Source organism: Homarus americanus, unplaced genomic scaffold (genome assembly GCF_018991925.1).
Source record: "Homarus americanus isolate GMGI-L3 unplaced genomic scaffold, GMGI_Hamer_2.0 scaffold5589, whole genome shotgun sequence".
In the NCBI taxonomy this organism is placed as follows: domain Eukaryota; kingdom Metazoa; phylum Arthropoda; class Malacostraca; order Decapoda; family Nephropidae; genus Homarus; species Homarus americanus.
Window position 1 is genome coordinate 4,590,323 of NW_024736650.1, and position 23,158 is coordinate 4,613,480.

The 23,158-nt window shown below is 41.0% G+C and overlaps 1 protein-coding gene across 1 annotated transcript; it reads right to left on the minus strand.

Moving 5' to 3' along the window:
• Window positions 1-2,104: 2,104 nt before the first annotated feature.
• On the minus strand, window positions 2,105-13,450 carry LOC121872244. Its single transcript, XM_042374911.1, has 5 exons — window positions 13,342-13,450; window positions 11,836-12,021; window positions 5,311-5,427; window positions 4,289-4,386; window positions 2,105-3,442 (listed from the first exon to the last, which is right to left on the minus strand). Exons 1-5 carry the CDS (start codon window positions 13,448-13,450, stop codon window positions 3,239-3,241), a joined length of 714 nt encoding a protein of 237 aa, XP_042230845.1. The 3' UTR covers window positions 2,105-3,238.
• Window positions 13,451-23,158: the final 9,708 nt, after the last annotated feature.

Genomic DNA, 23,158 nt, shown 5'->3' on the forward strand with positions numbered 1-23,158 from the left:
TCTTGCTCATCCGATTTGATTTGATTTTCTTGGTATTTAAAGTCCTACATTCAAGTATAGTCACTTGATTATAAGAAATATCTAAATGTGCACCAAAATACACTATTTTCACTGCTTTAAACCTGCATATTTTTGCAGCACTATCACTATCTACATACAGAGGATTGTATGTACTGTACAGTACAACAAGGTAGGTAGATAGGTAGGTAACAGGTAGCCTCACGCAGGCTCATAGGAATTCACTAATTGGCAACTCTACTCTCGAGATCGCTAAGCCAAGCCCCTTAATCCAATTTTATCTGATAGGCTAAACTAGTATTTCATTATTCAATGTAATACTGCCAAATAGTTTAATTATAGGCTACAGTTAATAATATCATTTTCACAAAATGTAAATACGGTATATATTTGCCAAAGGTATAATACAACACTTGCGATTTCTTTGACACCCAAGTCACATATGAAAGCAAATGCAATGGTCTATACTAGAATATAATATAGAAGTCTATTTAAATAATTATACATTAAAAAAAGCGTTGGTCTACACTAGACTATATAGTAAGCTACAGGAAGTTTCTTAGGGGTACGAATATATACAGAATTTGAAAATTAAGAGGTTCAACTTTTCTCATAATAATTGCTTAAGTATAGGCTTCCTACGTATAGAGAACATTATAGGGTACTGTCTGATGAGATACATGACTATCATTTACAAAAAAAAATAGCCCACAGTAACAGTCTACTAGATTCATATTAAGTTATATTTTGACAATTGAAAATGCATAATACATTATATATAAAACAGGAAACAAAACGTATGCACATTTAATGTACACTCGCACCAAAAAGTATCTGTGCAGGGTGTAATCGACGACTTCCGAAACGTTAAGTATACTGTGATATGTCGGGAAGGTTGGTAAGTGTATCCTCATAACCCCCCCCCCTCCACTAGGTGTTGCCATATGGCTGACAATCAGTGTGTTTGTTTCCTCTTTTCGGATTGTTGCTTTGTGTCGACTGAATGATGAGCGAGGGTTCGGTCTCGGTGAACGTGGGTATAAAACAGAGGCAATATGAAGCAGTAGAGATCTACACATGCCAGACGACATGGAAACCTCAAAGGGAACACGAGGAGCTAGTATTGCCCTTCATAATGAAGGGTTCGGCGTCACAGATATTAGCCAGAGGGTTGGTGTCCACAGGAACACAGCTGCACGATGGATTCGGCGACACCTCGAAACTGGTGCTACAGACGACAGGTCTCGGAGCGGCAGTCCACGCTGCACCACCCCTCAGGACGACCAGGTTGAGTGGTTTATTTGGTAGCATAAATTAATGTGGCAATATTCACAAGTATCACAAATAATTTTGTTAACAGGGAGCTCCTCATATTTCATACTTCCCGACCGTATTTATAATGGTTTGTTTCACTTGACCAGGCCATAGTAGCTGCTCAGCAGGATTACAGGGCTGCCAACATACGGCTGGAACAACTCGCCTTTCCCAATACCTATCGTCACTGGTCTCAAATTGTTCACACTACAGTATGCATCGATACTTTCTGTTGCGAGTGTACTTACAATATATGATCTTCGTACGTTGTAGCATTCTTGATTTCACCTCCTAATCCCGGTAGATTTATTGTTGGACGTGAGTGCGGGTTTAAAGAAAGCTTTACATTGTCTACTGCTAAATGGCAATTAAAACATTCAGATTTAAAATGCACTGAACATATCGTATGCCGCAACTTCACTTGTTTGGTGTTTTTCATATATCTTTTCTTTTACAGGCATCTAGCCACTTTGCCCGTAACTTTATGTCCCGAAGGAATGAATAAAAAAGATACAAACTTTTTCTTCTTTTCTGAGTTGAATTTGCAGGTGGCTACAGCGCAATAAATCATTGTTATAAAAGAAAAAAACTCCACTTTCACTTGTAAATATCCCGCTTCTACTGTTTGATGTAACTCAGTGGGCGGAACTTAATAAGCGATGTCATCGCTAGCTAATCAGCGACGTTGGATGAAATCCAGCGGCCGCAAGTAAGATATTTATATTTATTTTATATATTTAATCAGACTCCAATTAAAATAAAACAAAAAATCTCCATTCCATACATTTATTGTACAACTTTTAATACCACCATAAGCCTTCAAAAATACGTAAATAAAAATTCCATTTTTATTTTCATTAGTGCAGATCCTATGAGAGTGAGGCTACATGTTATCTTCCTACCTTTCCTTGCAGTACATGATGTCAGGTTCCAATACGCAGCCGGCGTCTACATGTCGAGTGTTTAAACATTGCTTACAGGAGGCCCGCCAATTCCCAAGCTGTGGGTAATTGCCCCTTTTGGGGTGTTTTGCATATGAAGCCTTGTTCTTCTTTTTAATTTGAAAGTTTCAACTTATTTAAACTAATTGTGTGCGATTTTTTTGGGGGGTGTTTTTGATAAGGTTTCATGTTGACAGCAGTTGAATGTATAGCATACAAAAGTTGACTAAGTTATATTTTCCCCTAATTTTTAAGGTTTTCATCTTCCCTAAAACTTATGAGGAATCCGTTTTAACCCAAGATTTACTAGACACTTTATAGGTTAGGTAAGTTTTAAATTTTCGACATTTACCTGATGGATAAATGACATGAAAAGGATTGGAAACCAATGAGTTAGAATAATGGTGGTCTATACGCAATGTGTCGCGGGAGGTATTACAGTACTTGATCTGCTATATAACAATGTTATTTACCATCACCTAACGCTAGTCTATAGTTCAACAAATTTTAGCGGTGCTCAGTGATAATTAACGCTTATTCATCAGTATTCAGTGCCCATATTTTACACTCATATTTTAAAATACAGAGACAGCCAGCAACTTGAGGACATGGACCTGATTTCTCTTTGACAAGCGTCGACCTCAGCAAGTGAATATTAGGAAGACTATCTTGCCCCCTCTCTCGCTCCATCCACTTACTGCCAGCCAGATCTTAGCGTTGTTTAACTTGAAGAATTAATTTCCCTTATTTTTTTTAATTGTAATATTAACTGTAATGAATAGTAGCCTTAAAAAATAAAATGTTTATCCCAGAAAGATCCAACACACAAGAAAGTCAACACAGGTGAGTCCCAGTACACAGGAAGTCAGCACAAATGAATCTTAACCCACAAACGTTCAGCATATATGAGCCTCAACATAATAGAAGTCAACACACAGAAGGCTCAGCCGGTCCTAGAATTCATACTACATCCTCCTCTCTCTGGCGTTCCTCCACGCCTCCGCCTGGCCGTGGGTAAGGGCGTGGATAGCCAGGGAGCGCGCTTCCTCGGGTGTGAAACCAATCAGGGTCCTCCCCACCACACCTACGCCACCAGCCTCCTTCAGGACCCGTCCTTCGATCACATCTGCGGGCGTGTACATATACTGACCGCCCAAGGACAACCTCATCTGTCAGAGGAAGCGGTAACAAATTAGACATGCAGCTGTCGTCAGCGTTTATTATGAGAACTGGCTAGCAATCTGTGAGAAAGAGCGGATGTTAAATCTTAGTGGTATAATGATGTAACATAATAATAGTTGCCCCTCGTGTAACGAGGATGGCCGGCCCAAGGACCACCTCGGCGTTGAATTTGTTTAAGGTGTAGAAGCTGTCGCCAACACAACAACCATACCAGAAGTTAACGAGTTGCATGACCCAGTTGACCATTACACCACAGTGGCGTCCAAATCAATGAGCTCTTATGATCATGAGTGTCTTGGAGGGTGTGGTGATGTGTCCTAGAGGGTGTGATGGTGTGTCCTGGAGGGTGTGGTAGTGATGTGTCCTGGAGGGTGTGGTGGAGATGTGTCCTGGAGGGTGTGATGGTGATGTGTCCTGGAGGGTGTGGTGATGTGTCTTCGAGGGTGTGATGGTGATATGTCCTGGAGAGTAGGGTGTGTGTCTTGGAAGGTTTGATTCAACTCACTGAAAGAAAAACGTGCAGGTAGAGTTTACCTAGGAGAAATTACACATAAGGTGCACCTGAAAGAGAGTGCACATAGTGTACCTGAAAGCGTACACCCACTAAAAATTATTCGGCACCCGTGTCATATTGTATCACGCCGTAAGGGTGCCGAATAATTTTTAGTGGGTGTACATAGAATGTACTAAGGAGAGAAAGAGAGAATGCTGAGAGTGAAAGTGTACCTACAAGAGAGAGAGAGAGCATTGGGTGTATCTAAGAAAGAGATATTACAAATGAGGTAAACCAAAGAAAGAGAAAGTGCTCGTAGGAATTAAAACGGTAAACCTACCGTGTGGCAACCAGCCGAAGCGAGGTGGGCAGGAAGCAGGTCCACGTTACAGGCCACCTCTATCTGGCCCTCGTGGGGAAACGCCATAGCCTGCACACCTGTGGAGAAATATCTGTTGAGACACACGTGTAGATAAAATTGTTGAGTATACTGCACTGTACATGTTGAGATACATTTGTTCATGTCAGTGATGTAGGTCTCGAGACATTGTTTCACGTCTCGGTCTAAGTCTTTGACATTCATCTCGGATTTTTTGCTTGAGACCTTATTGATTATTTTTCAGGCGTGTTGGGAGGGAGTTGTCTTCTGGTTAAGTTTGGGTTCGGGTCGGGGAGTCACCTCATTACCTACTGTAGACCACTAATCCTCTACCTGAGTCTGGTAAACATTGACTAGAGTTTGAGAGTTCCTTGGTTGCGGTCAATTTTCTCGGGCAAGGTGATCCATGTAGTAGTTGAGACCCTAATTCATTTCTGGCAGCTGAACAAGGCCAAGTTTCCATCACTGGTCAAGTTGGCACTGAGCACTGATATTGTGTGTATTTAGCCTTGGGAGAATGATAATGAAGTCCCAAAGATATCGAACTTCAGCAAAATTCATGTACTTTATGTTTACGTATTTTAAGTATAATAAATACCTGGATATGATCAACGGACCTGATGTAATAGATATAACCCCAATAAATAAATAAGAACTGAAGAGTGTACATTTAGTCACTCATGTATATCAGGAAACTGAAAAAATATTACCATGTTTTAAGATACACTGACCTTCTATCATCCAGGGATCTGAAACCCTTAAAAATATTATACTGGTATGAACCGAGACTATATTTTTTAATGAAATAATTATACTAAAAACTCGTCTTATTCACAGGGATCAAATAAAGGATAAAAATATAATTGGTCTCGGTCTCAACTTATAAGAATCCGAGATACATCTGCAAGAAGCACCTGTTGAAAATCCTCATTGAGATGCACCAGAAAAACAGATATTAAAGTCAACAAGAGAGCAGGACTTACCTGGCAGGCCGCCGGGAGAGGAAGCTCGGAGGGCAGCAGCGACTCGACGTCCCAGAGCCAGGTCCTGGGTGTCTAGGGTCATGTTCACGTTCATCATGTAGGGGATAACGCCCACACCTGCCGGGAGCAGCACTCACTTGTAACACCTTGTAAACACCTACACTCTTATACTATAATAATAATAATAATAATCATAATAATAATAATAAATTCATGATTGCTGTTACAAATATGTTCTAACATAGAGTTCGCCTTCTGCAACAAGATCGCAGACATCATTTTAGGTAACACAGCTTTGTTTCTTTACACAACGTAACATCACTCGTCAGCAGCACATCTATAGTCAAGAAGCGCCCGACGCCAAGCTCTCCAGTCATAAATGTGCATCACTGCTTCTTCCACAGGTATTGTCACTTCCTCTAACATAGTTAGGTATAGGAGTGTATACAAAATGTCTACTACACAAACAGTAGGAGAGAAACAAAATGGATGAAATCAGGGCGTTGGTATGTACTGAAAAAATAGATTTAATAGCATTCACCAAAGCATGCTGGATAAGCTTAGACTAACGTGAGTTACCTGTCGAATACCAAATTGCAGGTTACAAATTATTCCATACCGATAGGCAGATTAGGAAAGGAGGCGGGGTAGCAATCTGTGTCAGGGATAATCTGAGGTGTGAAATAAATACGTAAATAAAAACTGAGCGTAATACAAAAACAATTTGGGTATAATTAATCGATGGTAGGGAAAAATGAATAACAAGAGTAATATATAGACCTCCCAATCTTGATAGAGTTAATGAGCGACTTATTTGGGTTGAAATGCACAGGGCTTCCAGACATAGCAATGTCTGTATAGTAGGCGACTTTAACTTTAGCCAAATAGATTGGATCGACCTTAAGGGTAACTCAGAATCAGAGGATTTTCTTTAAACAGTTCCGGACTATATCCTAAGTCAACATATAGCCGAACCCACCCGGGGTAATAATATACTCGATTTAGTTCTGTCAAACAGAGAAAACCTCATTATTAATGTCAAGATAGGGAACGAACTTGCTTACAGCGATCACAAAGAAGTACGATTAAAATTAGAATTTAATGGCAGTCGCAAGGAAAATTCCATTAAAGTCCCAGATTTCAGAAGGGCAAACTTTGATAGTTTGAAAAGGCAGCTGAGAGAAGTGGTATCATGGTTGGGGGTAAATTACATGACATCACGTGAGGTGATCCCACACAATGTACCCACAGAGGGCGACCTCACTTTAACTGGAGAACTGACAACGATAACTTCACTAAATATGACGATTGAGGATGACCTGATCAAAAGATCTGAGGTTGATGAGTTCCAAAACAATTTAAGTAGTGAGTTATTTAATGCGCAATGATAAAATATATAATACAAAAAACTCAGATCAGACAAAAATGACCCCAATTGGATAAATAATTATTTAAAGAATATTACTAGAAAAGGGAAGGCTATAGGTTGGAGTATAAATCGTGGTGAAGTTTTCCTCTGAGATTATTATAAGGTATTGGCCGGTAGGGTTAAGGCCGAGATAAGAAAAGCAAAGAGGAATAATGAACTGAAGGTAGCAAGGGAGGCGAAGTCAAACCCCAAGGGATTCTTTCAAATGTATCTAACTAAAACACGAGAAAAGATTGGACCAATACAGTCAGATACCAGCGAGCTAACTGATAACGACGGAGAAATGAGCAATAATCTGAATAAATATTTTTCAACACTTTTCACCACCGAAAATTTAAACATGATACCCGAGGCACCTACTATATACCGAGATAGTAAAGAAAATAGATTAAGCGAGATAGTAGTGCCTGGTAGCGATGTCAGTAAGCAAATAGACAAGCTAAAGCCTAATAAATCACCAGGTCCCAATGAGACATTTGCCAGAGTATTAAAGGAATGTAAGGAAGAGCTTAGCATGCCCTAAACAAATGTGTTTAACATGTCCTTAAAAACGGGTGTAGTACCAGAATCCTGCGGGATAGCGAATGTAATACCGATTTTCAAGAAGGGAGATAGATCACTATCCTCTAACTACCGTCCAATCAGTTTATCATCAATTGTAGGCAAATTATTGTTAGCAATAATTTAGAACTCTATTCGAAATCACCTGGAGAAGAACAAGTTGATCATTGATTCCCAACATGGCTTCAGAAGCGGGCGTTCATGTCTAACTAATCTAGTATGGGTTGTTGTTGCTGTTGCCGAGGAACAGTAGTCGCTGCCTTCAGGCAAGATGTTCGATGTAGGATGCCCTTACTTCAGTCGGATTAATATCTAAGTGCGGAATGCTCCCAAGGATGGGACGCTCCAGGTAGAGAGAGTGTGGGGTCGCCGATTAGCTCTCGAGCACCGAGCCCTGCCGCGGCTCTAGAGTATTAGGTTAGGTTGGTTGATGGCGTCCGTCAAGTCATCGCTGAACTGTGTGACAGACTGTGGCTCGTATGATCTATACCATGCTGTCATATATTTGAGGAACGTTTCTACATAATGATCATGCACAAAATAACGTGCCGACGTATATGGTGAGTATGGTCTCTTTGGGGACCTAGTAAGAAACGGCGATGGCTTACCTCTAGCCTGTCACTGATAAGACCAGCACTTAGAATGTTGTCAAGCATCCTAACTATAGTATGTGTTGGACCTTGTGGAGTGTGGGTAATAATGGCGGAGGTATTGACGAAGTGTACTAAGCGTGTCCCATTAAGGTTGCTTCCGCCAAAGGGGTCGGGAAGATCAGGAAGACGAGCATTAAAATTGCCCAGGCATAATATTCATTAATCAGTGGGGTTTGGGAGCTGTTCAGGTCTCATGGTTTGTCCGTGATCTTAGACGTTGTAGAGATGAATGTGACTGCCTGCCACGTTGAGTTGCAGGAGTTGATATTGGGTGACCTCGTTGTGGCTCGTTCTGATCAATTTGTGCTGAATGGTTGAGAAGTACATAACATATCCTGGAAGAAGCTTAGGGGCGTGAACTGGGTGCCTCTCATAAATGGTTCTTGTAGAAGAACGACGAAACAGTAGAGGGTGTTGAGACGGGCGATGAACCCGTGCACAGTATATTCCAGGATAGAAACGTGAGCTGCTCTAGATTATGATGAGCGAGAGGTCTTTGCCGGTTATCTATTGCGAGTTATTAGTGGAGGTTATTCGAGTGCCGGATTGGTGTCCATTTGCTTGAGTTGGGATTTTGGCGGTCTTTCCGATGGGAGAGTGAGTAGCCGTAGCGTAGTTGGCAAAGTGATGGCAAAGGAATTCATGTTAACGAGTCATTAAGTATAATTTTTGGAGCATATGATTCTGTTTTCCTAGCTCAAGTTTCTGTTTACCATGATCATAACCTACTTTCTCATCTCGTTGGAATTGTGTTGTTTCCATTTCTCCATCTTGATCAGCCGTTATCGATCATGTCTGCCCTTCTTGAGCTTCTCTTCTACTCCCGCTTTCTGTTGAATGGCGGATTCAGCCAGTTTCCGGAGTTTGTCATACTTGTTGTTTTAAGTCTCTTTCCTGTTGTATTCCTAAATGTTCCTGCATTGCCTTCTTAAGGTCCGTCAGCTAGGTGTTGAGTGAGGCGATTTTGTTCTTAAAACGTAGTATATGAATCTTGTCAGTGGTGAGTGGAGGAGTATACGGAGGGCCTGGGAACCTATTTGGAATTGCAAGACGACGTGTGGCACAGCCATACCAGACGTTTTCTCCCACCTTACCACAGCAAGGACACTTCCATTTCGTCGTAACAGGTAGCTCGCCGTTGTCGGGAATGTCTGAGGCTGACTTGGAGCGCATGGCCAAAAGAAGCTCACACTCGCGAGAGTCGTGAGACCCCGAACACCAGTCGCATAGCTCTTATAGGCGCGAAATAGGTAAACATTGGTTTGGAAATAGAGTAGTGGACGAGTGGAACAAGTTACCAAATATCATCATTAATTCGAATACGCTGGATAGCTTCAAACATAGGTTGGTTGGATATATGAGCAATAGGGGTTGGGTGTAAATGGGACTGCCCAGTATGGGCCAATAGGCCCGCTGCAGTTTTTTCCATTCTTATGTTCTTATGTTCTTATATCCAGCATGAGTTGATATTCTACGTCCAGTCCTCTAGCATTTGAAGCAGGAGACAGGCTTGGAGTCCATGAGGGTGAGTTGGTATGGTGGGAGACAGGGATATAATCAAATTGATATAAGGAGGGGGAGGGGGTTCAGTTCCTCCCCAAAGGATAACAATGCTGTTGAGTGGCTGGCCATTTTTCATGAAGCGTCGGGTTTGAAACACTCCCTGAAGCTCATGAACCAAATTGTGGTCAACTCCCGTGGGAAAGCGAGTCACCAGATATTCAAGTAGCTTTCGGTTGTGGACGGGCTGGCCAGCCATTTTCATGTGGATGGCCAAGTATTCAACAGCGACGACAACATCGATGATATTCTTCCGGTTTCTGGCTATATAGGCGGCCTGAGACTGCGGTGATGAGGCCTTGACTTCCCCAGCATCGGCTCTGGCCATAAATGTATGTAAAAGAAAAGTTTCACGCAAAACCTAACCTAACCTAACCCAACATTTACCTTACCTAACCTAACATTTACCTAACCTTACCTAGTCTAACATTTACCTAATCTTACCTAGCCTAACCTTACATAATCTTACCTTACCTAACCTTACCTAGCCTAACCTTACCTAACCTTACCTAACCTACTAAAGCTGTAATTTTGATATTTTATGATGGTAATCGACGCCTCAAATAAAACGGAACAAATTTTACCATATACAAATTAATTTTCATTTATTCCGAGAAACAAAAATAAAAAGTTATCCTTATTCAGTAAAAACCTCACTTTTTGAGGTTTAATCTGCAGTTTTCTCTATCAAATTTATTTAATGCGACATACGGTGTACGGAGAAGAGAACCAGGGAAAACACAAACATCTTGACGAAGTTGAGTTTCTTTAATTACTAACGTTTCGGAAAATCATAGAAAAATTTAAAAATAGAATATATAGACTAATTGTAGAGTGTCCTTGACAGCAGCTGCCTCCTGTGAGACTGTTATGACAAGCAGCTGCAAGGATGTCTGGCAATATACAGTATGTGCGTGACTGAATGTATGTGTGTCATGTACACGTACCCGCATTCACATCGGGCTGTGTACACGATAGTGTGTGTGTTCATAGGTATGTGTGTTGATATGGGTGAGTGGTTGCGCATGATGGTTCCGTGAACGAGCTACAGGAGGCGGGGAGTGACCACACAAAGAGGGGTGTTATGACAGTCCGCTTCTGTCAGCCAATATTATCGCTTAATAATGATAAAACTAAATAAATTAATTTTATATATCAATTTGTTGTCTGGTTCCTTGTTCTTTTAGCTGACATCTGTTTATTTAGCTTGTCTTTTTGTACTATAAACAGTCGAGTGTTACATAAGATACACAATTATTTGCATAACATCGCACTGACAGTCAGTGTGTGTTATGACCAAGCAGTGGTGGAGACAGGTGACATATCACCTCCTGAAGCTAGATGCTACACCTTGCTCTATTAAATGCTCTGTGATCAAGAATAACTTACCGTACGTACAAATGGCTTGTCAATTACCGATATACTCGTATTAAGTATTATGTATATATAAGTATCAAATTCACGTTGTGTACATGAAAACACAAAGGGGAGAGTAAATATGCTAGATATATAGATAATTAGCATGAAAATTATCGTAATTTTTGTTTGCATTATTTATTAATATTTACTTCTTAATGATACATTATGATATATGTCAGCCCCACCACCTCCACACTCACAGAGATCAATCAGCCTAACAACTTCTAATACGCAACAGTAGAAACGCTTAATTGGTTAAAATAAGCTGAAGTACAAGAAAACATTATGATTACAACATCAAATAACACTGAGACTACTTTACCTATGCATATTCACGTAAGGAAAAGATCCTCTACCTAAACTTTGTCTCCAAACTGATATTATGTGAATGGTAAGGCAGAGTCTCAGTGTTAATTGTGGGGCTATTTTTGGACATCATTTTTGTACTTAAGATCAAATCAACCAGTGAGGTTTATTTTTATATGTTCACTTACGAGGAATACTCAATGTAGGAACCTTTGTGGGTGTGGACTGTTTGGCTTGTCACTATAATTATCTCTCATGTTGGGGTGTTCAGGCCGGGTTCCAAAACTATGAAGAATTAAATATTGTGACCCAGACGTATTCAACCCATAAGCAACTATCAAGTAAGTACTACTACATACACATGGATAATAGAGCAGATCAATAATATATACTTTCTAAACCTCCATACAATAAGAATACACTTTAAAATTATCTCTTATATGTAGAGAGAAAACTAAAATTATAAAATTACAGTTAACATTATACAGTACATACCAACTATGACTAAAACTAATGTCAAACTACAAATATGCAACAACAAACAAGAGAAACATGATAAACTATCACTAGAGCTCCTGAAGGTGTAACAGTGGTCACCTGTGAGGCCGTATCTGGAGGAGGGTGTCGCCCCAACGTCGTGAAGCAGTGTAGGGTAGTGGACGGGTCGCCGAAACCAACCCACCTCCTTCCTGCGTTGCACCAGCCCTCGCCCACTTCCGTCACCACTCCCGAAGAGGAAAAACGAGGTTCCTGGCACTAAAGCAGCTAATCGCTCGCTCACACCTGTAATAGAGAAATAAATTTTATAGTCATGAACAACTTCAGCAGCAGAAAACCCGTCAACATACAACAAACACGTACAGCTGGAAATTGGTATGAACATTTTATATCAGTCAATACCTATATGATAGCTCCAATACATACAGCAGACACAACGTCACAACAACATGATTACGAACCTTATATGTAAATACAGTAAACACTTTAATTTGTCTATAATGTGTCCTTTATATTATTTATCTGGTATTGCAGATAATTTATAAAAAATCTATAAAATAATTGTTTCACGAAGGTTTATGGAAGGTCAGTTTACAGGAAAGGTATTCATAGAAGATTATGATTCCAATTTTGTATTCCTCAAGATATTTTTTCTTGGCCTCAGACAGCCAGGCTAACTACCAAAACAGAGGACAACGAGAAGGTCACACCACAAGGCTCACGCCCGTATTATTAAACATCTTCCCTTGAAGAGGGTCGTCGTGTTTCAACCCGAGTTTTTAACTAAATGAGTCTGAGGGACACCGCAGTACAGTACTTAACTAATTCCAATAAAATTAATTTATAATATTGGAATTAGTTAATTTTACCTCCACACCACCCCGTTAAGTACTGCACTGCGGGACTCATTTAGTTAAAAACTCGGGTTGAAACACGACGACCCTCTTCAAGGAAAGATGTTTAATAATACGGGCGTCAGTTACTCCTGATTTACTATATCACTAGCCTTCATGACCTTGTGGCACTGTGGTGAGGGTCATGAGGGTGTCATTACCAGTGTAAGACGGATGGCGAGACAGAGGAGGAGAGAGAAGAGTAAGCGAGATCTCTTAATGTATATGTTATAGCTGACCCCAGCCTGGGTCTCGTACTCACAAAATAAACCTGTCAATACTTGGTAAAGTAAGGTTGTATGTAATGTTGATTGTGATTGGTGGATCTATTTTCGGTTGTATTACTCACTGTCGGGATAAATATTAAACAAACCAAAGGTAACATTTTTATAATAATAAACTAATCATCATTGTTTTGAATCGTGAGAAGTTTCCAACAGTTCGTATATTTGCTTAAATAATGAAGAAAATTTGATGCGAGTATCTTGTGGCAGCTGTGGTTGTGGAGGAGTTGCTTGGTATATTATCTTCGTAAAAACTGACTTTGTTGTTCTTAAGTGAAAATGTTTACTAATCATAAGATGACATCACATAACACTTAACAGATGACTGGTGACCAAGTCACAAGTTACATCAATATTGTTCGGTTCACAGGGTGTTGGAGAGGGTTGTTGTTTCTCATATGATGTAGTTAGGAATTTTCATTTTTCACCTGGTGAAGTTGTTAATCTTGTTTTTACATCTAGTAGGCCGGTGGGCGGTGAGGGCTGCGTCGGCCGTGACCACTGACGACGGGCCACCCACTTGTCACTATCTAACATTAATTTCCATTTCCTTTCGATTTTAAATTGTCACTTTTGTATATCAGATGATCGTCAATCTTTGCACTGTATTGTTGGTGGGAGCGTGTTGATAATTCTTGCTGGGGAGAGATGAGGAAGTGGGGCCTACAGACTGGCAGCTGAATCCATAGTCTAAACTCTAAAGCCTAAAGTAAATGACTATGGGCGCATCACCAGAACAGGGCCTAGTACAACCACAAACCATGAGGACTGAAAACGAAGTTTGAATTAATTTTAATTTTGCCACTTGCAGCGGCTAGTTTATTGTGCACCCCATACTCATCCTGTGAGTGGTAGCGCAAAAGGATTTCAGAGTATGGTTTACAAAGGGTCAGAATAACTAACCCCCGTGGTCAGGATATCATGGCACTGAATATAACACATTATTTCGAATAAATTCTTTGTTTAGTTCTATACATAAAGGGTAACTTATTCGCAACTGCGTGAGTACAGGAGTGTGAGACAACATGTCTGGCCGCACAGTTTGTTAATCACATTTGCATGAGAGGTTTTCAAGCACATTGTGTGTTTGATTCTATACATGGGAACTGATATAGCTACTAAGTGCAAAAAAATGGATACAATCTTAATATGTCGGCTATCTTGCCATTAGAGATGAAGTGTTGTGCCATTTCACACACAGTGTGCTTGAACCTGTCTCTAAAAGGCTCTATCTTCACACAGTCGAGGACGTAGTGTTCAAGTGTGTGGCCATATGTTTGGCCACACACTTTATATTTAGTCTTGTTCACATCTGCGTAAGGAATATACTGCCAGAGGTACTTATATCCTAACCTTAGTCTAGCGGTTACAACAACTTGAATCTCGTTGCTTGCTCCATATACAGGTTTCACTTCATACATCTCATCATGGTAAACAATGGATAAATTAATGCAGGTTTGCACTGGTCTGCTTGCGTCAAATTCATCATTAAGTTCCTTCCTAATTACAGTTTTAGGGGTTCTTTTTGATAGACCCAGGTTGTATTCAACAGTAGGGTTGCCATACGTCCGTATTTTCCCGGACATGTCCTCCATTTAGGTCTCGAAATCTTCATCCGGAAGGAATTTTTAAAATTCTTCAAAAGTCCGGAATTTCAGCTTCCATCATTTTCTCCACGGAAAAAAAAAACATGAAACTGTAATGACGGGAGAGAGAGAGAGGGAGGGAAGGTGGAAACCGTAGAGATCTCGTTCAGTTTTCGTCAGCTGATAAGTCACTTGTACGCCTGTACGGTGTTGTCAACTTAGCTGTCAAATATTTGATTGATAAGGGGGTAGAAGTTGATGAAGTGTTTTGACCAAGTTAGTAACCTGAAGCAGTTTGTGGAAAATTACAAGTGATGAAGAATTTAGTAATCTGCCAGCACAAAAAGTGGACCAGATACTTTGAAAAATCAAACATTGAATGTCACTCAGAATTGCTAAGAATTGCACAATTCTTCTTTGCTATATCATCTCGCAATGCAAATGTAGAAAGTTTTTTCACTGATGCAAAGTCAATGGACAAAGGAAAGGAACAAATTGAGTGTTAAACAATGAAAGGCATTCTGACTGTACAGTACAACTTCCGGGAAACATCTTGCAGTGACTTCTATACCTTTCTAAAGAGCAATCAGCCAATACTGAAAAAGATCCGATCTACAGAAAAGTTTGCATGGGCACACTAAGTCACACACACAGTGGGGGGAGAAGACAGCAGCTAAGGGAATGAAGATGTTCAGCTTTAAGCAAAGGTAAGTTTTTTTAAAGATGTTCGGGAGCGTCCTCTTTTTTGAATGTTCAGATATGGCAACCCTATTCAACAGTGTCTTTGTTAGACGCGAGTTTGGCGAGGGCATCCACTCTGTCATGTTCTTTGAGGCTTATGTGAGAGGGGATCCACAACAGTTTGGTCTCGACACCCCTTTCAACAAGATGAAGTGTGTAATAATAATAATAATAATAAACGGTTTATTGAAAAAGCGTGTGTGTGTGTGTGTGTGTGTGTGTGTGTGTGTGTGTGTGTGTGTTTATGAACTAAACGCCTAACAAAAAAAAAACGATTTTCATTAAACCTAATTAATTTTATCAGTTAGGTGTTGCCTAGAAAACAGGATTCAGGTTTAGTGATAACAGATCAAAGGTTGACTTGTAAACAACCTTCAACAAATTCGAATGTTTTCTTCGTAGCCCAAATTCAGCTGTGTAACAATTCACACTAGGTCACAAAGTACAGTACTTAATACACAGACAAATAGACATACCTAACAAGTGACATGGGTTTAAATACTACTTGGTTGGCAGCTACTGCATTCTCCATACGGCACAGTGCAGACAAGAGCACTAGGTACTTGCTCACATACAAACACATATATACAAACAGGAAGTAGGAATGCCCGGCCTTCGTGATTGTGGTGATGCTGGTAGTGGTATTGGTGGGGGTGGTGGAGGTGATGGGGAGGCAGGTGGTAGCAGCAGCAGCAGATCACACATACGCGGCGCCGCGACCATAACTGTTCACACTGCTCCCGCTACCCTCAAGCACTCCACGGGACACTTACACGCAAGTTCCTCGCCTACTGGGATTACTCTTTACCATGAGTAGCTTAGCTCTACCAGGGCACAGGCTCCACGCTGCCCGCTGGCTGCCCGTGCCTCGCCGTGACCCGTGGTCGTTGTGGGCGTGGCGACACTGGCCCTGGACATTGTACAAGAGGGGTGCTAAGGTAGGCAGGGGCGCGGGCGGCCAGGCGAGAAAGACGGCGGCGTGGGCGTATCAACCACGCCCGCCAATCAAGCCTACACGCAGGGTAAGTGCCATATCTTCACTATGTCTCTTGCATAATCACACTGTTTAACGATATCACATCTATACCATGCCCCTGAACGACAAGAACATAAACTGTGTGTGTGTGTGCGTGTGTGTGTGTGTGTGTGTAACAATACAAATTAACGGTTTATTGAAAGAGCATAGCAGCCGGAAGGCTGAAAATATAGTTACATAATTGGGAATGGGTCTCTTTATTAAGAAATAATATACAAGTAACGTATGTGATACAAATATGATATATAATAACTAGGTGGGGGCAAGGTCATACTACAGGGCATTTCAACAGTGACAGCACAAAAAGGAAAGATTGACTGGGGGTGAATACACTGGTTGATTACAAGTTATTGATATAATTTTTACAATGGTTGGGACTGGGCTGTTCTTATAGCGATCAGTATCTGCTCGTATGGGCTGGATGTGGTTATGGTGTCGAACAGAAATTCGCGGACGAGGGATCTCGGAAGGTAGTAGGAGCCGGTGTTGAGGATGGTGCAGAAGCTTTTTACCAAATTTGCAGAGGCGGTCGTGGTGATGGTCAGAGAGTAGGAAGTAGGAAGAGGAGAGAATAATCTTGTATGCCCTCTTTTGCACTTTTTCTATGAGTTTACGTTGTGTGGCATTTAGGGAGGAGGATCAGGCAGGGGAGGCAGACGTGAGCTTGGGAAGTCTGAATGTTGAGTAAACACTGAGGAGCTTGGGCGCAGGAACTCCGAGGGACTCGAGTCGGCGGAGGAGGTGGAATCAGGTATCATGACCGTGCTGATAGACTGGCCAATGAGGCATGTAAGAAAGAAAATGTTGACCGTGACCTTGGTCTGTCCAATGCTGTAATTAAAAACATTCAAGTCAGAATCATGAACTCTGATCTAGAAGAAGTGAGAAATGCAGAGAGACCTGACAGTTGTAGCATTAGTAAATATGACAAATTTTGTAACAAGAGGTACCGGTATGGCCAGCATAAGGACAGAACCAGACAATGTGATGTAGTCGTGGCCAGAATTAGGCTAGGATACAGACACATCTGGCAAGTTAGTAACGCTGTACCCATACCGGAACACTCAGCATGTAAACTTTGTGATAAACCTTTAAAGCATACACTTGAACACTATATTATTGAATGTGACACTGTCAAAGACTTCAGGCCACCTGACTTATTGTATCTTGAACTATGTAATTACTATATTGAATCAGGTGTGCTTGAGGACATTCTTGCTGTTTATCCCAAATTTGCTAGCCCACACTGATTAGTCTTCAATTAGAATATGACTCCAATGTATGTGATCCACTGACCTGTATATACTGCTGGTGAATGTGATGTATTTCCTTCTTTGTGTACGAACCTCTGTCCTGCGTGGCAGTGAACAGTGGCATTACCCACATGAATCTGACCTATATATGAATATGATGCATTCTTTGTGTACGAACCTCTGTCCTGTATGGCAGTGGAAAGTGACATTACCCACATGAATCTGACCGACGTATATGTATGTATGTGTGCGTGTGTGCATGTATATGTGCATGTACGTGTATATGTATATGTATGTATATGTGTGTGTGTGTGTTTACATATATGTATATGTACTGTCAATGAATATGATGCAACTCTTTGTATACGAACCTCTGTCCTGCATGGCAGTGAACAGTGACATTACCCATATGAATCTGACCTATATACATTTATAGTTGTTAATGAATATGATGTATTTCTTTGTGTGTGAACCTCTGTCCTGCGTGACAGTGAGAAGTGATACCACCCTCAGTGTCAAGACCTGACTGAATTACTCAGAATAGGCAAACTGTACTACAAGCTCTGCCAAAAAAAATTTTTAAACAAAAGGGATAAACTGAAGTGTGAAATAAATAAGGAAATAAAAACTGAGCGACTTTAACCTTGGCCAAATAGATTGGACTGACTTTACAGGTAACTCAGAATCAGAGGATTTTCTCGAGACGATCCAGGACTGTTTTCTAAGTCAACATATAACCGAACCCACACGGGGTAATAATATACTCGATTTAGTTCTGTCAAACAGAGAAAACCTCATTAGCAGTGTCGAGGTAGGGAGCGAACTTGCAAACAGAGATCACAAAGAAATTAGATTCCAGTTAGATTTTCAGGGCAGACATAAGGAAAATTCCACTAAAGTACTAGATTTCAGAAGGGAGAACTTTGACAGTTTAAAGAGGCAGCTGAGAGAGGGGGTGTCGCGCTTGGTGGTGAACCTGACAGATGACACCGACCTGATAACGAGATCTGAGATTGCCGAGTTCCACGACAATTTAAATAGTGAGTTACTAAATGCACAAAGGCACAACATACCATACAAAAAACTCAGATCAGACAACAATGACCCTAAATGGATAAATAATTATTTAAAGAACATCATTGGCCAAAGGAAGGCTATAGGTAGAAGTATAAATCGTGGCGAAATTCACCTCCGGGACTATTATAGGGTATTGGCGAGTAGGGCTAAAACCGAGATAAGGAAAGCAAAGAGGAATAATGAGATAAGGATAGCAAGGGAGGCGAAGACAAACCCCAAAGGATTCTACCAAATGTATCAAACTAAAACACGAGAAAAGATTGGACCAATACGGTCAGACACCGGCGAGCTCACTGATAACGACAGAGAAATGAGCAATAATTTGAATAAATATTTTTCAACAGTTTTCAACACCGAAAATTTAAACATGATACCAGAGGCACCGACTCTATTCAGAGATAGTGAAGAAAACAAATTAAGCGAGATAGTAGTGACTAGTAACGATGTTAGTAAGCAAATAGACAAACAATTATGATGTGGTATATCTCGACTTTAGCAAAGCCTTCGACAGAGTCCCCCACCTAAAGAAAATTAGAAGCTCATGGCATCAAAGGTAACATCCTTAAATGGATTAGGGCGTGGTTACAGGAGCAGAAATGCCAGACTGAGGGTAGGACAATACGCAGGAGGGACCTTACCACTCATGAGCAGAGTCCCTCAGGGGAGCGTCCTCTCCCTCACCCTATATATTATCTACACAAGTGACACCACGCCTCCCACTAAAATAGGTAATGAAGATATCATGTATGCAGATGACATCACTCAAATAACAACACATCAAGGAAAATCCCGAGCTTTACAGGTCGACAACACCAGGCGGGAATTAGAAAGGGTAAATAATTACCAAAAGCAATGGAAAATCCAAAACAGTCTCCCAAAATTCACAGTGATACCCTTATGCAGAAGGAAAACCCATCCTTTAATAACCAATAATGCCCAGATAGAATACAAAAGCAGAGGCACCCTCCTGGGCCTGCATATATCCACGACAGGTTACTCCCAGCATGTCCACACCAGGAAGGAAAAGGCAAGAAGAGAGATGAGAAAACTATACCGCTTTAAAGCGCTTCCTGAGAAAATAAAACTCCGCCTGGTGACATCATTTATCACACCGATATTAACTTACTCAGCAGTACCTCTTCATACTATGAGCACCACTCAAATATTAAAATTACAGGTGGTCCAAAATGAAGCCCTAAGATTCGTCACAGGTTAAAGATACCCCTTCACCAGAACCACAGCTGAGATACATAGAAACCTGAGAATAAAACCCATCAACCAGCAGCTGCACACCCTGGCCAGCAGAGTCTGACAAAAGATAGATCGATCAGAGCAAGAGCTCCTTCAAAGACTCCCACCAGATAATGACAACAACCATACATGGTCCCCAAAAGTTACCAAATCTCAAAAGGTCCATTACCACCCCCGATCTACACGGCCAGGCAATAGACAACCTCCCTAGTCCAGCATCCGCCAGTAGGGTCGGCGGAATATGAAATAAGGCCCTTAAAACGCCCATATATGGGACAGGGTAGGATGTCTAGTGCCTGTACCGACAGACAATAACTAACCCGACACAACCCAAACACACTATTAGCTTAGCGAGGCGGTCAGCCCGCCTTCTCTTACCTTCTAAATTTCTTCAATTTCCGAACTATAACTTCCTTCCCCCACCCCTATTCTTCTTTCACCCCTCCTTTCACTAAAAAACAAAAAAAAAGGAATCATGGCGGGAGGGAGAGGGGTAGTTCCTGAGAGCACACCTGATGACGGCATATATATATATATATATATATATATATATATATATATATATATATATATATATATATATATATATATATATATATATATATATATATATAACAAAAAAGTATGTCTGTGTGTGTGTGTTTGTTTGTGTGTATGAGTGTCCACACGAGAATCTCGGAAACTACTTTACCGATCTATAGTGATGACGGATGGTGTTATATGTAGTGATGATGATGGATGGTGTTATATGTAGTGATGATGGATGATGTTATATGTAGTGATGATGGATGGTGTTATATGTAGTGATGATGGATGATGTTATTGTATATGTAGTGATGATGGATGTTGTTATATGTAGTAATGATGGATGATGTTATATGTAGTGATGATGGGTGGTGTTATATGTAGTGATGATGGATGATGTTATATGTTGTGATGGTTGGTGTTATATGTAGTGATGATTAGACAATAAAATAATAACAGTTTAATGCTAAAAAAATCTTTACATACTTGCTGCTAATGGCAAAACCAAAAGTGTGGTCTACCCTAATGCACTACAGTGAGACAATGTGGAGCGTCCCGGAGGGTGGCATCCTACCGTGGCATTACAATGGTCATTGCTGGAGACTTTCGCCAGACCCTACCTGTCATGAACTGAATGCGTGCCTCAAGGCATCATACCTTTGGAGAAGTGTTCAGACACTCACCCTACCCACAAACATGAGAATACATCTACAAGGAGATCAGGATGCTGGACGGTTTGCAAACCTTCTACTGTAGATTGGGAATGGAACTTCCCTGTTGATTCAGAAGGACAAATAATCATTCCTCAAGGATGTGGAAATGTTGTAAAGTCCTCAACTGAGCTCACTAACATGGTCTACCCAAACATTATCCATCATTACAAGGATCACAAGTGGCTGCGTGAACGCGCAATTCTGGCACCAAAGAATGAAACAGTGGCTGAAATCAACATAACTCTACTCAGACAGCTTCCAGGCAGTGAGACCTCATTCAAGTCTGTTGATACAGTAATCGACCAGGATCAAGCAGTCCAGTACCCTGCAGAATTCCTTAATTCTTTGAAGCCCACTGGAATGCCTCCTCACTGTAGTGGATGCAATCCTAGACAAGGTTCTTGAAACTCCAGAGCACGAGCAGTAGGTATATTCAATAAGTGTACAAGACTTGGCGTGATAGCCGACCGATACAGGAGCGGGCACAAGGGACCCCGGACCGTAGGTAGGCCGAGGCTGATCTGAGGGATGTTGTCTAGCTGGGCAAGGAGAGTTGCTAGACATCACTAGGACAATAACTGAGGTCCTCTAGTTACTCGACTAGCGCGGTACAGACATAGTATATCGGGGCCTAGTGAGTGAACATAGGCATTAGACATAAGCATAGATATCAGACATGGTATAATGATATGTAGTAATACAGACATGTGAATAAATGGTACAATGAATGGTAACAGAGTCTTGGCGTCAGGCGTGTTCACATATCTATACACTCACCACATCACTCTCAAGATTGGAACTCCTATAATGCTCGTAAGAAATTTTGAAACACCAATCCTCTGCAATGGCACAAGACTGGTGGTGAAGAACATGATGCCACATGTACTGGAAGCTACAATACTGACAGGAAAAGCTAAAGGAGAGGACGTGTTTATACCAAGGATACCTCTTATCACCACTGACCTGCCATTTGAGTTCAAGCGACTTCAGTTCCCAGTTAAAGTGAGCTTTGCCATGTCCATCTACAAAAGCCAGGGACAAAGTCTAAAGATGATTGGCCTAAACCTGGTGTTTCCTTGCTTCTCTCATGGACAGTTCTATGTTGGATGCTCCAGAGTGGGAACTGGCAAAAATCTGTACGCACTTGGTCCTAATGGCAAAACCAAAAATGTGGTCTACCCTAATGCACTACAGTGAGACAATGTGGAGCCTCCCGGAGGGTGGCGTCCTACTCTACCGATCTGTAGTGATGATGGATGGTATTATATGTAGTGATGATGGATGGTGTTTTATGTTGTGATGATGGATGGTGTTATATGTAGTGATGATGGATGATGTTATATGTAGTGATGATGGATGCTGTTATATGTAGTGAGGATGGGTGCTGTTGTATGTAGTGATAATGGATGGTGTTATATGTAGTAATGATGGATGATGTTATATGTAGTGATGATGGGTGGTGTTATATGTAGTGGTGATGATGGATGATGTTATATATAGAATATGAAAAGTATCCCTTTGTTGTCATTGGCAACATGGATAAGAAATGTGAATACTGCGGTGCAAAGAAGTACAAAGGAGAATCTGCTGGACTGTGCTGCTCTCATGGGAAAGTACGACAGCCAAATTTGGAAAAACCACCACAACCATTGAAGACTCTCATGCTAGGAACAACACCAGAGTCAAAACACTTCTTGGAAAATATACGTAAGTACAATTCATGCTTCCAGATGACATCCTTTGGAGCTACCAGAGTAGTTCGTGAGCACGGATACAGACCCACATTCAAAGTCCAGGGTCAAGTCTATCACAAAGCAGGATCCCTCTTACCACCGGAAGATGAGCAGGCAAAGTTCCTCGAAATCTACTTCATGGGAGATCATGAAAAGCAGACTACTATCAGGTGTGGCAACATTCAAGGTGTCAGACATGACATTGTCCTATCTATCCAAGAAATGCTGCATGAGCACAACACGTATGTATAGTTATTTAAAAATGCCCTGGAAAACATGCCTTCTGACGAGTACAAAGTCAGGATCAAAGCAGACACCTTAATGCACTAC